The sequence below is a fragment of the Heterocephalus glaber genome, unplaced genomic scaffold (assembly GCF_053883595.1).
Source record: "Heterocephalus glaber isolate CG9 unplaced genomic scaffold, H.glaber_assembly_v1.0 deba00001481, whole genome shotgun sequence".
NCBI classification, from domain to species: domain Eukaryota; kingdom Metazoa; phylum Chordata; class Mammalia; order Rodentia; family Bathyergidae; genus Heterocephalus; species Heterocephalus glaber.
The window spans coordinates 39074257-39090224 of NW_028258317.1; the positions used below are offsets into that span (position 1 = coordinate 39074257).

The following is a 15968-nucleotide window of genomic DNA, read 5'->3' on the forward strand; positions in this document are numbered from 1 at the left end:
GGGAGATAGCCATAAGATGAGGATCTTGAAGGAAGCATTTGGTTTTGCATCATGTAGGCAATTGTGTTTTGATGGAATTGGAGAAACAAATGTCTGAATTAAAGTTATTTGTGGTGATCCAAGTGCCTTTACAATCCATCCATTAGCAAGGAATCTTTACTGCATTTTTAAACAATGAAAATTAACATTTTATACTGTGTAATTTGGGGATCATTGGCCAGATAAACATTGGAAATTCCTTTTATTTAAGATTTCTAAGTTGGTTGGTTGTATAGAGCTCCATTATTATAAAATGCAAAAATGCACTAGCTTTAACTTGTTTGAATTCTTTATGTTCAATTATTTCACTTCCATGAGATGACTAACAAGTCCATAAAATAGATTAATGTAAGTAGAACGCATTCCATTTTCTCTGGGAAAGCATAACTCAGGGCAGGCAGAATACACTGAAAAATACTTGTTTTAACTCTTTCCCCATTTCCTCATGGTGCTGACAGGAATCAAACATCAACTGTTCCAGATCAGAGATCAGCTGTGTAGATTTTCCAGTTGAAAATGAGGGACTTCTACACATTCATTCTCTTGAGCCCAATGAGTATGTTAGTAATTAGTCTTGTTTGCCTATGTAGCCCACTTCTCTTAGTAAAATCAACTATGAAAAATTGTTAGAGTATACTCTATGTGATTCCCTAAATCACATATAATTTATATTTGCTGTCTTTTGCAAAAAATAGTTTGAATAAATATAAAGTATATGAAATATTGAGACATTAACAAAGTCAAAAATTCAAATATCTGCCAATGTTAATTACAGGTTCCTCACAAAGCAATGTATAAGTGAAACTAGTCCAAAAACTTCTCTTATATAATTGTCTTAGCCATTTTTTTTCATTTCCTTTTTACAGAGGGGAAATTTATGGAGGCTATAGACAAATAGTAAGGGAGGCTGGTTGGAAAAATAAGGTGTAAAAGAAATTTGCCAGAATAAATTCCCAATCTGAAACTGTGATCTGAAAACAGAAATTGTCTCTCATATGCATAGCCCATTCTAGGAAAATAATGGGTTAGATTTGCTCTTGTTCCCTTTTAAATTTCTGCCTGCCCATTTCTTTCTTGTTCAGAATAGTCTTCTTGCGATGTTGTGGACAGATGGTTACATATTTCATGACTTTCTGTTTAAAATTCTTTGGTCTTCCTTCTAAGAATGTTTTCTCTATTGAGTCACAATGTGTACTCTTTAATTTTAATTTGATAAACAATTCATGCAAAAAAATTCTTAGTTTGAGTCCAGATTAAAATCAAACAAAATAGCCAACCAAGCAGCCTATACTAAATTGAAAATAAAAATGTATAGAAAGGGAGGACTATATTAGGAACAATTGCTGTGTGGCCAACTCCCGGACTCACCACTAGGCATGAAAATGACTCTGAATGTGCGATTACAAGAAAGCACATGGTAAATTCAGAATGGGGAAAAATGGATACTACTGATTACAGAAAAAAGTTTGTTACATTATTGTTTTGATCATTAAATTTTCTTTCTTATTCACATTTTGTTATTTAATGTCAGTAAGTAGCAAAGAGATTATGGAGTGTCATTGTTAGTGATAAGACATACCCAAGTTTCAATTCTAGCTTTGACACTTACTGGATATTTGACCTAGTTACTATCTATGTGCCTTAGTTTCCTTAAGTATTGTTATGATTGTATCTAGATGTCCCCACAAAGCCTCATGCAGTCATGAGTGGGGTGTTTCAGAGGTGCCTGAATCTAGGGTGTATGAATGTAGATTAAGGGTGTGATATAGAGTTTAAGAGTGTGTGGTGCTGCATTAGTCCATTAATTGGTTTAGCTTAATTCTGGGTGTACCTAATGGGAAGCCCACACTGGGTGAGGTGTAGTCTGGAGAGAATATAAAGGGAGGCTTGCTGCTGGTACTGCTTTTTGCTTCCTGTCCACCATGCCATGGACTGTTTCTCCTCTGAGATGCCCCTCTGCCATGGCGCCCTGCCTTGGAGCCAGCCAACTGTGGACCGAAACCTCTACAAACTGGGAATTGAAATAAACCTTTCCTCCTTTAACTTGTGGGTGTTGAGTATTTTGGCTTAGCAATGAGAAAGTAACTAAGACAAGTGTAGAACACTGACAGTCCTCACACCATGAAATAGCTGTTTTGCAGATTATGTCAAGCAATTTATGGGAAAACACTCATGTATAACATAGGCCCTGAAAAACTTTAATTGCAAATTGAATGATATATGTCTTGGAGGTAAACAATAAATTTGACAAGTGTGCAATGAGTATATAATAGCAAGAAATTTGGGAGAAAACATTTTTGAATATGAACATTTTTCAATTATAAGAAGGCTTTTTGACTCATGTTGGAAAGTGGTGCAAAAACATACATCATTACAAAGAAGAGGTTGAAATCTTAATTAAATCATCTCACTAGGAATCATCAAGATAAATGTAGAGGATTAATAGTGTCACATCAAAACTAAATATTTTCATTCACCACATGAGTTATAATATTTCTAGGCATCATTTCAGAAAACTGAAAGATTATTTGTTTATACCATGGTGAAAAAATATCATACTGAACTTCACAAATTAATAATGATTCTGCTTCTCTATTATATCTATTATCTATATATCAATCAATCTCTCCTTCCATCTGCACGTATGCATCTATGCATTTATACCCTATCAGAATGGCAAATTCATACAAGGAAATGCCAACAACATCTCAAAATATATCTAAGGTTAGGACATCTTTTCCTCTAATCACCTTTACAACTAATCTCAATTATTCTTTGAAATTTGGTAGAATAATATATATTATCACATAAATAAGTCCAAGGTTTCAGTTAAACTTGGTAATGACATAGTGCTAATCTACAGTTGAGCAAAGTGCAGATAGTTGGGGGCTTTCAAATAATGGTCACATAGAAGCATATGACTAACAGTAGCTTTCATTATACACTAGGATGTTGTGGCCGAGAAATTATGCTAATTTTGTTCTAAGCATTCTATTCAACCTAATATACAAATAAAAATACATTTTGTTATATTTTGGAACTAAAATCTTGAGTTATTTAAGAACACCAGCAATAAACTTAACAGTTATCAGACTTTGGTTTATTGTAAAATTTAGCAAAGTATTTCTTATAATCCCTGACCCCTTGCTCTGAAAACAAAAGCAAAAACACACTTATTGCTTATTCTTTTCCCCCTACTTTGTGCTACAGTAAAAGGGAGAAAAATTATTGTAATAAATATAAATAGAGATGTAACAGAGAAAAATAAATCAATCTAGATGAGAAATATTAGGAGCAAAAGAAAGACCATTAAGCAGTTTAAAAATAAGCTTCTTCAAAAAGGTTTTCTTATTTTAAAAAAAACACCAAAAATATAGCAGCTGAGAAGAAGGATAGATACAAGTTTATTGCACAACAGTCCTATGCAAAAAACTGGGTCATTAGCCAAAGCCGTAGTACTCAGAATCCAATTTGGGGTGCTTGTGCAGTGCCTGAGAGTCCTCTATTATGGAGCTGTCACTGAACTGGTCCAAGTCGGATGGGGTCTGATGTCCCGGGACGTCATCTGCCAAAGTGTCCAGGTAGCTCCCCACAGAGATGCCGTCCAGCCCATCGCTGCCGTCCTGCAGGCTGTTGTAGCTGCCCCGTAAGGAGGTGTTCTGACTCTCTAGTAAGCTGCACAGGCTGCCACTGAGACTGCTGCCTCGACTGGTGATGGTGGCTTTCTCCTCAATCATCCACTTGATGGACTCAATGCTCTCGTTGATTACGAGCAGCTGGCGCATGAGCCTGACATCGGTGGCTCTGAGGTTAACCTGCAGAGAAGAGGGGAGAGGAAAGAAAGACATGTCACTTACTCTACATTCTTGAGAACCCCCTAATTCATTTAAGATCCTGGTTGCTGCAGTCCACAATTTAACATTCACAGGAAATAATACAAGTGCCCTTTATCTGAGGGTCTTTTTGTAAATTGCTGACCAGTGGTAGTAGGAGTTATAATCAAAGAACTTGCTTTCTGCAGATGCCCCAGGCTCCAAAAGGGTCAGTAAAACTCCCACTGCATCCATGAGCCTAACCAAGTTACCTGAAAATATACTGAATGGCAAAGTCTCTGCCAAGAAATGTATTCTTTCTGGCCCAAGTAATAGGTTGTCTAAGTTCACATGGGAACATGTGTGTGGATCCTGAAAGGTGGGGGAAACATGAAGGTGTAAAAATTAGGGAATTATCATCCTCATTGTTAGAAGCCTCGATTTGGTGAGCAACTGTGTTCCAGGCACTCTTCAACATTCATCAGCAAAATCTAACACTGATCTAGAGACGTTATTTTATTCCCCATGTACAGATGGATAAACTGAGATCTACAGAAAAAAGTTAAGAGTACAGAAAAGGGCTATACTTTCTATGATTATATCAACATAAACAGTAGTGAATAGTGCTTTTGCTCTTAAGAATGAAATATTCTCTGAATCTAAATGGGTGTTAACACACTGGGTGTTAACAAACTGGATGACCCAGTTTATAAGATGAAGGGTACAAATATTTTTGTACATCTGATGACTTGTTTCAGATATATAAGGGGCATACTGATCAAAACTGGGATATGAGAAAGTTCTAGAATTCCCTGAAGTGCTGTCACACCTGAGGTGTGAGGTCTTTCTGAAATTCTAAATTACTTTGGAGAAATCTATCTCTAAAGCCCTAAGACAAAGTCTCTTGCATGCCTTAAAGCTTAATGTAAACCTTTGTTCACAAGGAGGGTATGGTGGCTTAGGGAAGGAGATTGTGATAATATTGCTCAAAGTTGCCTGTTTCCGCTGGACTGGCAGATGTGGGTGAATCCTGTAGATTCTGATGCCTAGACAGGTAAGCAGGGATATGTTTGGCCATCAGAGTTCCCACTCAGATTCATTTTGGTTTGAAAATGGATTCTTGTTCCTTCACTTGGACTATTAACCCAGAACGATGGGCCATGCCAATTCTCTCTAAGATTCAGGGTTAACTCAGATTTATGTGTTTGAGGAATTATCAAAGCCACTCATTCTTGAATGACTCAGGCCACAAGAGAAAAAGGAGCCTATTGTCTTCAAAAGTATGCATTCATATTAAAATATTTCCTGGTGGAGTTAATCCATAACTGAAGTCGAACTTTGGGTTGAGTGACTGTGGTGAACAAACACTAGGCGAGATGGCATTTCCACTAATGACTCCAATAGATGTGGGATTGTAGGTTTCAAAACAATAAAAATGTAAATATAATTACAAGAAGCATAAAGTATACTCTAAAGAATTTTAACTTTTCTGGGATCCTCATCTTCTCTGAAAAAAGCACCAAGAATAAACTATGTACCTAGTAACTGTGAAAATTCTTTTTCTTTGAAGTGTTCATCAACGGGAGGAAGTGCACCTAATAAGCCTTTAGACACTTCTCTATTTAGGATAATGTTTTAATGACCTTGCAATGACTTTGGTTGAGGGGTGATGTTTTCTGTCAGTCTTTATGTTCAAATTAACCCACACCCACTATGAGCCACCTTGACACCATTCAAGTTACAAATAATACAAATATTTACAAATCACCAACAATGTGCCCAGGTCCACTGAGCAGGGTAGAGTATCAGTATGAGTCAAACTCTTACAAAACTCCTCAGCAGGCATCTGTAGCTGATGAAACTTGCCGTCCCCATGACAGACAGCATGGAGCAATATCCATCTGACCAGTTCCCAATAGCTCCACACATGGACTCCTGCTGTGTGTGTTCCCAGCCCCATCCTGTCTGATAAAAACGCTTTGGTCCAGGGCCAGGTCTGGGCAGTAACTTTTATTCCACTCACTCAAAGTTCTCCACACTCCTCCTGTCTAAATCCTCCCCATCCTTGCAACCGTACATCTGCCATCAAGTACTACCTGCTGAGTCCAGTCTCTCCTGCAGGCCCACTTCACCACTATAATCTGCTTGGTTTGTAGCTTGCAGTACAGCTTAATTTTGTACTGTTTTACACTTCTACAGGTAACTGTGTAGCTTTTTCTTCAACTAAGCTGTGAGCCCCTTAAAGAACGAAGCCATGTCTTCCATCACTTATGGTCTTTGATTTTGAGAAATAGTCATAATTTTAGGATCTGTGAAAGTCAAGCTTTTAAAACAGTAATAAATACATGGTCCTAGCCACTGTGTCACTCTGGGGTCAAAACATACTTAGAATAATTTTTCTGTCAGCATTTTTTGGCTTGCACAGTGGCTGCATCAAATACAAGTTTTCCCCCCACTTTCTTGGGCAATAAGTGGGGAGTAGTAACAAAAATTTCTTTTGACCATGACATGATTTATCCAAATAAGAAAATCTTTTGTTTCTGAAAGCTGAATTTAATGGGCCATCAAACCATTATTGGGGGAAAATGATGAAAGTAAAGTCAACTTGGACCTGTTGATCTGACTGATGATGATTAGAGACTGAACTGTGTTGATCCTGGGTCCTCAGGGAGAGTACACGGCTTCCTGGTGTGGGAGCGCCAGGCATGCCAGCTCACATGGTCAGTGTGGGCTTTACCAGGAGCCCTCACTGCTGCCCAAGAACTGAGGCGCAGTTAGGGTACTGCTCTCCCTTGAAAGCATGAAGAGTCAGCCAAAGAACTAAATGAATATGCTGCTCTGTCTCTACAGCTGCCTGCCTTTCACTGGACTTTATGGCGTTTGGCCATTAATTAAGAACAGAATTGTCTTGTCTTGGCAGCAGAAAACTTCGCTGGGGTCTCATGGAGTCCAGTGAGCCTCGAGGACACTCAGAGTTTAAGTTTAAATGGAGAGCCTGACCTTGATCAGCTACGGTGCTGAATCCCCATGCTCCGTCTGTATTACACTTCCATCTCTATTGTTTCTTTCATAATGTTGGTGGCAAGTTGAAATCATCCTGGTTATTACTTTTTGACTCATTTTCTGTCCCCTAGTGTGAAGGAGGAATTATAGAACATAGAGGGCTTGGTCTGCCTGTCACCACTCTATGCCAGATACCCGAAGACTGCTCCTCTGCACATAGTAGGTGCTGAATTAGGACCTGTCCAGCCTGTGAATTACCAACTTTGAATCAAACAGCACCAGTGGAAAGGAGCCTGGGGTTTTCTGGGGTCAGGACACAGTGATACGTGACTTGGGGGAAAGAAGAGTGGAGTTCAGGAAAGGACATTTCGGCAGGGAAGCATTCCCTGCATACTGTCCTATTTCTATTCATTCCCAGGATTTAGACACTGAGCAATGGGTCTAATTCTTCCTATTTTAAATTTGCAAAGTACAGATAGTACCTCTAAAAGAAAGTGGATTCTAGAAGTGAGTCGCACGCTAACATTATCTATTTGGTCAGAGGTGAAAACTGGTACCAGTACCCAGAGGTGTTTCATAAACATCTGGTGAGACGAACTGACACAGGGAACAAACAGGACATTACACGCTGTTCGAAGTGTGTGCAGACTGACTGACCCAGGGAAACGTGAATCTTTTCCTCTTCTTCATCTCCCTAGTTCCTCCAGTTTCTGTGCTGTGCTTCTTCTTCATGCTAAGTCTCCCATGATTCAGCACTGTGGCATAACTGGTCTTGTGCTGAAATACTATGTCAATTTGACAAGTGGTCTGGGTCCATGATAGAAGTTGAAATGAAGGATCTTAAAAGAGCAAATATTCCTAAAAGTAAACTTTACTAGACCTATGTTTTCTTCCAAACTGTCATTTTAACACTGAAAGTGTGAGCTAAGTGAGCTAAGCATGTTGGCTAACTCCTGTAATCCCATCACTTTAAGAGAGTGAGTCAGGAGGATTACAAGTTTGGGCCAAGCCTAGGCAACTTAGAGACTTAGTGAGACCCTGTCTCAAAATAAAAATATGAAATAAAAAATGTCTGGAGGTACAGCTCAGTGGGAAGGCCCTGAGTTCAATCCTTAACATAAAAGGAAAAAAATATACAAAGGTTACAAATTGACAGGATTGAATCCAAGAAAGAACATGTTCAAACTGTCAATTAATCAGGAAATGCTAATCAGGTTGACTTCTGCACTGCTGTATGGAAAATGTGGTATAGGGTCTCAGTTCCTCACTGGCACCCTTGGTGGTTTGGCATGTAGGACCTCAGTTTCCTTGTGCATGAAGAAAACCTCATGGGATTTTATTATGATCCTTAGTGAACCAAAGGCTCCTGGAAGATTTTGGGTAGTTCTGATAACAAAGACAAATCCACTCCCCCAAAGACTGACTTGAAGTTGCGAGCTCATCTAATATTTTTGTCTGTGTTTCCTATTGAGGTTGTATTTAGATGCATTATTTAGCTGTTATTTGATAATAATATTATTTAGATTCTATATGATTCCTCTCCAGTTCTGATGTTCTCTGTGCTATTTTTGTCTTTCCTATGGTGACTTGATTACTAAATTGTTTTTGCTATGGGAAAATTTTGCAGGCCATAGATGCAAGAGAATAGTTTTGGTGCTTGGCAGCTTCAGCACAAAATGTATCTGGAACAAACTTGTGGCTAAAGCCAGAAGTTTAAGGTCTACATGAATTTTTCTTATCAGAAATTATGTCATAATAATAATAACAATAATAATAATAATTTGTGCTCTCACCATTTGAGTTTAAAAAATATAGTTGTATCTCCAGATAAATATGGACAGCATTTTAATATGTCTATAAATTAACTGAACTGTGGACATGAGTTGCTGAATGTATCTTCCAACTGGGGGCATCTTTCACTCTTATCTTGTCACACTGGAGGCATGGATAGCACCAGATCATCAAGCCTCTCATAATTGCCCTCCTACTTCTTGGTACCTCTTTATGTATGAATGTCAACTAGACACATGAAAGGAAGCTATCTCCCAGTTACACATTCATATTGTAACATTCAAAATATGCATGGCATAAGTCCCAAGTGGCCTGCAAGCTGTAATCTGAATTACAAAGAATAAAGACGTCTTTGGAAGTCCATAATCAAGTTCACAGAGAGAGCCACGCCTGTTAATGTGATGTTTTAACCCTAGTTTCTGATTAGGAGGAAGCGATCAGCATTTTTCCTGATTTGTACTTCAGGAAACAGAGTTTAGTTCTGCAAGGGCTCTTTCTAAAGAAGCTATATTATATAGCATTTATGGATTTTAAAACATGAACTGAAGGCTCCAGTGGTAAAGGCACTTTGAATATTGTTTCCAGGAGCTTATCCCAGTTTATTTGCATCTTCCCTCTGCATAACCTCATGACCAAATCTGCTCCCTTTCCAAATTCACCATATCCTCAGTTTGATGATCGCAGACAATTTTCTGCCTACCTGTGCTTACAATTTCCAACAGTTTTATTAGTAGCTACATTTATAAAGCACAGTTCCCCCAGAAAATCAATACGGATATTATTTTCTCTCTGCCATCTGAAAAGACATTGTACATTTCTACCAGCTGCTTTTGCTTCAGAATCTTCAGGAGAAAAGCCTGCAGCCACATAGAAGTCACTGCTGTTCCTTCTGCAAAGCATTCTATTGCTTTCTTCTTTAATTCAAAATTTACAGTGAAATTTTCTAATTGGACAATGGAGGATTCCATTTTTATATCAGTCAGTTTTGTCTTCCTCCATTTGTGTTGTTTATAGGTTGTTTGAAAATAACTAAAAGAGGCCTCCATCCCAGGCTCCTAGGGAAGAGAAGGTGAGCCGGTCCCAGCACCCAGAAGGAAGCTACCCCGCTGCCATCCCAGGCTCCTAGGGCAGAGAAGGTGAGCCAGTCCCAGAACCCAGAAGGAATCTCCCCTCCTCCATCCCAGGCTCCTAGGGCAGAGAAGCTCAGCTGGTCCCAGCACCTGGAAGGAAGCTCCCTGCCTCCATCCCAGGCTACTAGGGCAGAGAAGGTGAGCTGGTCCCAGCACCCGGAAGGAAGCTCCCTCACTGCCATCCCAAGCTCCTAGGGCAGAGAAGGTGAGCTGCGTGGGTGCCAGAAGCACCCCTTCCCGTGGAAATGAGAAGACACATAAACAAGTCTCAAAAACAGACTTCCAGATCACCTACAGCAACCCCAAAGGGAAACGCAATGGAACAATCTGGTACTCAACCACCTGGACTCTCTGAACTGGCAACAAAAGAGGATCTGGGAAAAATGAAATCAGAAATAATTACTCAGATAACAGCAAAGATTTTGCTCATGGTGCAAGACATGATTAATAAATCTAGAGAGGACACAGATAAAAAAATAGAGGATCTGAGGAACATGATGGAATCCCAACATAGGAAACAAATGGAATCCATAAAACAGATACAAACAGATTTCCAAAAGATTAAAAACTCCATCGAAAGTCTGCACAGCAGAATGAACCAATGTGAGGACAGAATTTCACATATAGAAGATAAGATTGCAATTAGTGAGGAGGAAAAGAAAAACTGCTTTAAAATTGTAAGGGAACACGAGAAATCAATCCAGCAGCTGCTAGATGATGCAAAGAAGAATAACATAAGGCTAATTGGAGTCAATGAAGAAAGAGTGCAGATGATATAAAAAAACTGTTCACAGAAGTGATGGCAGAAAACTTCCCAAGGAGGGGAAAAGAACTTGACATACAGATAAATGAGGCATATAGGACTCCAGCTAGCCTTAATCAAAAAAAAATCTACACATAGGCATATAATAGGTAGGATTCCAGAAATCCAACAGGAGAACAAAATTCTACAAGCAGTGAGAGAAAAGAAACAAATCACATACAAAGGAAAGCCCATCAGAATCACAGCAGACTTCTCAATGCAAACCCTCAAGGCAAGAAGAGCTTGGAGTGATGTATTCCAAGCCCTAAAGGAAAACAGCCTCCAACCCAGATTGATGTACCCTGCAAAACTATCTCTCATAATTGATGGAGAAATAAGATACTTTCATGATAAAGAGCACCTCAGGAACTTCATGAATACCAAACTGGCACTCCAAAAAATTTTAGACAATACCCTAGGAAAAGACAATGAGAATCACAACCCCAGGAAACCCAGCAGAATGAATCCATTGGGCGTGACAAATTAAATGCAAAGGGGGAGAATCCAACAAAAAGAAAAAGTCATGACAAGGCTTTTAAAACTTTTAACTTCATCTCCCTTATGAGTGTATAATTCAATCTTATTATTTTACTGATTAGTATTTTTCTGATTCTAGAGTTGCACACCATTCCTTGTGCTATACTGGCTATTTATCATCTTCTTATGTCTACATTTTAATTGGGTTGTCTATTAATGAGCTCTAAGAATTCTTTATATATTCTGGTCATAGGTTATATGTATTGTAAATAAATATAAATATAAATACATATAAATACAAATATGGTCTGTTTAAGGACTACTTTTCATTTTAATGATGTCATTTAAAGTTCTAAATTTTGATGGAATCTCATTTATCATTTTTTTTCTTTTATATATCATGGTTTTTGTATCCTAGGTAGTTCTTGCCTACCCTGAATTCATAAATATTTTCCCTTATAATTTCTTCTTAAAGTTTCATACTTTTAGGCCTTCTTACTTAGGTTCATAGATCCCTTCCAGTTATTTTCATGTATGGAAATAAAGGGTTGAGGTTAATTTTTTATATATGGATACCAGGTGTTCTAGTGCCGTTTGCTGAAAACACTATCTCTTCCTTGGCTCTTGAATTGAGTTTATATTCTCTAAAATGCTAATGTTAAATAATCTTTCAAAACTCAGTGGACCATATATGTGTGGTTCTATTTCTAGAGTCTCTGTTTTATTTAAATGATCTATGTCTTTCCTTACACCAACACTGCCTTGATTACTGTAGCTTTAGAAGAAGTCTTAAAATTAGGTACTAAACGTCTTCAAACACTGTTTTTGTTTTTGTTTTTGACTTTTTTAGGTCCTTTGTACTCCTACATAACTTTTAAATTTCAATATCCAATTCTTCATTTATAGCAAGTATACACAGACCTGAATTTTTATATATACCTTGTGTTTTCTAATCCTGCTAAATTCAAGTACAAGTTCTAGGGGCTCCTAGAAATTTCTTAGTATTTTTTCTGTAGATGATCGTTTCATCTACATATAAAGATTTTGCTTCTGCCATGCCAAACCTATCCTAGTTGTGTCATTTTATTGCCAGACTATTTTGGCGGGGACTAGGCTTCAAAGTTTAATGGACAGATAAAGAGTAAGCATATCTGCCCTTGTTCCCCACCTTAAGGAGAAAGCATTGTATCTTCTCCATTTATATAAGGCATTCTCTCTTTAAGTATGGAGAACATGTCTTTAATCTGTTGAGAAGTTTCTGTTCTACTTCTAGTCTCCTGATAGATTTTACCATGAATAGCTGTAGAATTTAGTTTGACACTTTTTCTCTAACTACTGACAGGATCATATGGCTTTTTCCTTTCCTCTGTTAAAATGACTTTTGGGGGTGGATCTTCCAATGCTGAACCAACACTGCCATCCCTATAACAAAACCACTTTCTACATCCTGCCAGATCTGACTTTCAATAGTTTGTTTTGTTAAACCAATTTCTATCTATGTTCATACTTTTTTCTTCTATTATCTTTATCCAGTTTTAGGATTAGCACAATGTTGAATTCCTAAAATGAGGGGAGAAGTGTTCCTTCTTTTTTCTGCTTTGTTTGATATAATTTATCAGTTAAAATGTTTATGAGCCTGCTGTTTTCATATAGGTAGGTTTTCAAGCTAGGAATATACTTTCTTTAATAGGTGCTATTCAAATTTTATATTTCCTCCAGAGTTAGTTTCATTAAGTTGTCTTCCAAGGTACTTCTTAGAAGTTGTCAAATTTATTTCAGAAAAGATTTTTGTAATATGCTTTCTATATCCTTTTAAATTCTGTAAAATCTGTGGTAATGTCTCCTAGATCTTAATATTGTAATTAAAAAAATATATAACCGATATTGTGTAATAGGAAGAAAAGGTCTAAAAGACCAGGGGAATTGGGAGGGGTAGGAGAAGGGAAAAGAAAAAATATGAGAAGAGGAAAGAAAATGGAAACAAGGTCTTTGCAAATAGGGAAGGGTGGAGGGGGTAAAGGGAGGGCAAGGGAAGGGGAAAAAAAATAAGAACCAAGATACTTATGTAGAAGTACAAGATCCCAATGATGAATGTAACTGTATTTTATACATAAAATGTATCAATAAACTTAATGGGGGAAAAAAAAAGAAAATAACTAAAAGAGTTCACTCTTTTCCCAAAACCATATAGACATGTAATTTTCCCAAAGACTGATACAAACATAGAAATACTTTCATCAAAACAGCTACTGATTGATGTTGCTTTGATCAATTAGAATGTGGCTTTTGTTTATTTGAAAGGGGCACATATGACTCCTGTGGATCTTAAATTCCTGCTACCACTTGGTCTGCTCATATCTGTGCAGCATTTTCAGATGACTCTTCTGATTACTAAAGTAAGGCATGTAGCTTTTCAGTCTATCATATCAGGTTCTAGGTCAAATTGATACCTAAATACCTGTCCTGTCAATCCCTTTTCCATATTCTAATACAGTGAAAATTGTTTCTCTGAGTGCTTTCCATATGCAAGAGCAAAGTGTAATTGTGGCTAATGTAAGAGAATTATATGTAAGAAAATCACTGAACCAAAATTCATGTAGAATGATTTAACAAAAACATACTCACGTGCACAGCAAAGAACCTGATACACATAGGACACAGGCAAGGGAAGTGTGTTCACTAGTCTATAATAAATATTTTGCATTTTTCCAATTTTGAATTTAAAGTAGTATTTTCATAGGGAGGACTATAGTACAATAATGTGCTCCTCAGTCATCTGTAGCAGCAATGCTGACATTGTAAGGAAAAATGTCGGGTGGTATGTTGGAGAATGTTCAACAATCAACGCTCTAAAAAAAATCTATATACACATAAGCATACACATTAGTCAGCCTTCCTTCACTGTGAAGAAACACCTGAGACAATTTACAAGGACTTTAACTCATAGTTTCAGAGGGTTCAGTCCACCATTCATGATCCCCTATTACTTTGGTCCTTCAGCAGCTCAGTACACAACGGAGGAGGGTGTGTCCTAGAAGGCCAGTCTACCTCAAGACAACCAGGAGCAATGAGGGAGAAGCTGGGGTTCAGTATTCCCATCCAGGTCACTCCTTTAATGACCTAAGTTTTCTTCCATCTCCCAATACTATCAGGGGGTGAGATCAAGCCATTAACTCATGGGCTTTTGAGGACATTTAAAATCCCATATACAAAAATGTTATATAAACTGTGCTTAAACAAAAGATGTATAACACACTTTGTAGTAATAAAATATAAAGTAACTTTTATTATAAATTCCATATAACTAACTGGTTCTCAGAGAACACTTTCGTTCATTCTTAGTGAACTCTTGGATATACAGTCCGTGGTTGTGGTTCAAAGAGCGTTCCACAAGTATAGTTGATCCCAATTCACTAAATGAAAACTCAATAATTTTTAATCCTTACATGTAATATGTGACCTACTGTTAAACTACCTCTCATTTAATGCAAATTATATTCACTAAAATGAAACCTGTTTCAGCCTCATCATTGGTTATGCCAGAACTTCACTGGTTCACCAATTATGTGAACAAATTCTTTGATGAACTGGATAATATGTTTTGAATACATGGAGAATATTTTCCTTTTTACTATGAGCAATGTAACAGCTAGTATTTTCCTAAACTTTTCAAGTTTAATCTGTAATGTTAAAATTATCTCCATCACTTTCTTATGTCAAGATTCAACAAACTAAAATTCAAGTCCTTATACATAGTGTTTTACAATTTCTGTGACATAGATACTCCTATCTCGGTCAACTTCAAATTCCCAATAAGATGTCATGAAATATGGAGTTAATAACATATTCCAGCATATTTTATAATATTTCTGTGTTTAGATATATGCTTTCATCCTTTAGGTATGATATTTTATGTAATTTAAAAATTATTAATAGCAAAAAGTAGTCAAATAGGGAGTGAATAATTTTGGGTACTCATTACCTTTGTCTAAAATATAACTTATTAAATTGTAGATTTATATCTGTATCTTTAGTTTCAACAATGATTTTGATTAATAACTGGTTCCAAAAAAACTCCTGAAAATTTTATAAACAACTCCTCTATCCAGTACACCACTGAGAAGGTGCAGAATGCAAGTATTACCTATATAGTGCATTTTGTGAGACACAGCTTAAAGATTCATTTTATCCCACAGGGCTTTTATTTTTCCATACATGATTTTATTTTTCTATACATGGCTAACTGAATAAAATCTGAGGTAAATACAAAATATTTATAGCAAAATTATGGTATTTTTGGAAAAATTTCAAGTACTGAATATAGATTATATTTTCAGCATCATTGAAACATGAAATTTACTGGGCAAGTACATAATCAAGGTCTAGAAACTCAGCTGAGCATTTACATTTTCATATTTTGATAAATTTTGGTGGAGTTATAGCTAAAATATGCTGCACAGTTCTCTACCCTGGTAAGCAGGATTGTGCAGACCCATATAGTAAGAGGCCACTACCATAAACACCAAGCTGTGGGCCGGGGATTTAGCTCAGTGGTTCTGGTGCCTGCCTCGCAAGCGCAAGGTCCCAAGTTCGATCCCCGGTACCAAAAAAACAAACAAACAAACAAAAATAATAAAAAAAAAAAAAACACCAAGCTGTGTAATGTAGAGTTATTCATGGGTGAACTGAGGTTGTTGACAAAATACAAGCTATGATCAAAAAGTATGGCATAAAATGATTTTTTATAGAAGTAAGAATACTGTTTTAAAAAATGTTTTACTTTATTAATATCTACTTGTATTTTTTTTTTGTTGGTTTTTTTTTTTTGGTACCGGGGATTGAACTTGGGTCCTTGTGCTTGCGCAGCAGGCAACAAAACTACTGAGCTAAATCGCTGGCCCTCTACTTGTATCA

General features: G+C 37.1%; 1 protein-coding gene across 2 annotated transcripts in view; it reads right to left on the reverse strand.

Annotated features, from left to right (window-relative positions):
- Nucleotides 1–2221: 2221 nt before the first annotated feature.
- Nucleotides 2222–15968, reverse strand: part of Lurap1l (leucine rich adaptor protein 1 like) — a 46410-nt gene continuing 32663 nt past the window's right edge. For both annotated transcript variants that reach the window (XM_004838294.3, XM_087183968.1), the window contains one exon: nucleotides 2222–3854. In XM_004838294.3, the coding sequence (XP_004838351.2) occupies nucleotides 3480–3854 (375 nt within the window). In that variant the 3' untranslated portion in view covers nucleotides 2222–3479. The remainder of the gene's footprint in view (nucleotides 3855–15968) is intronic.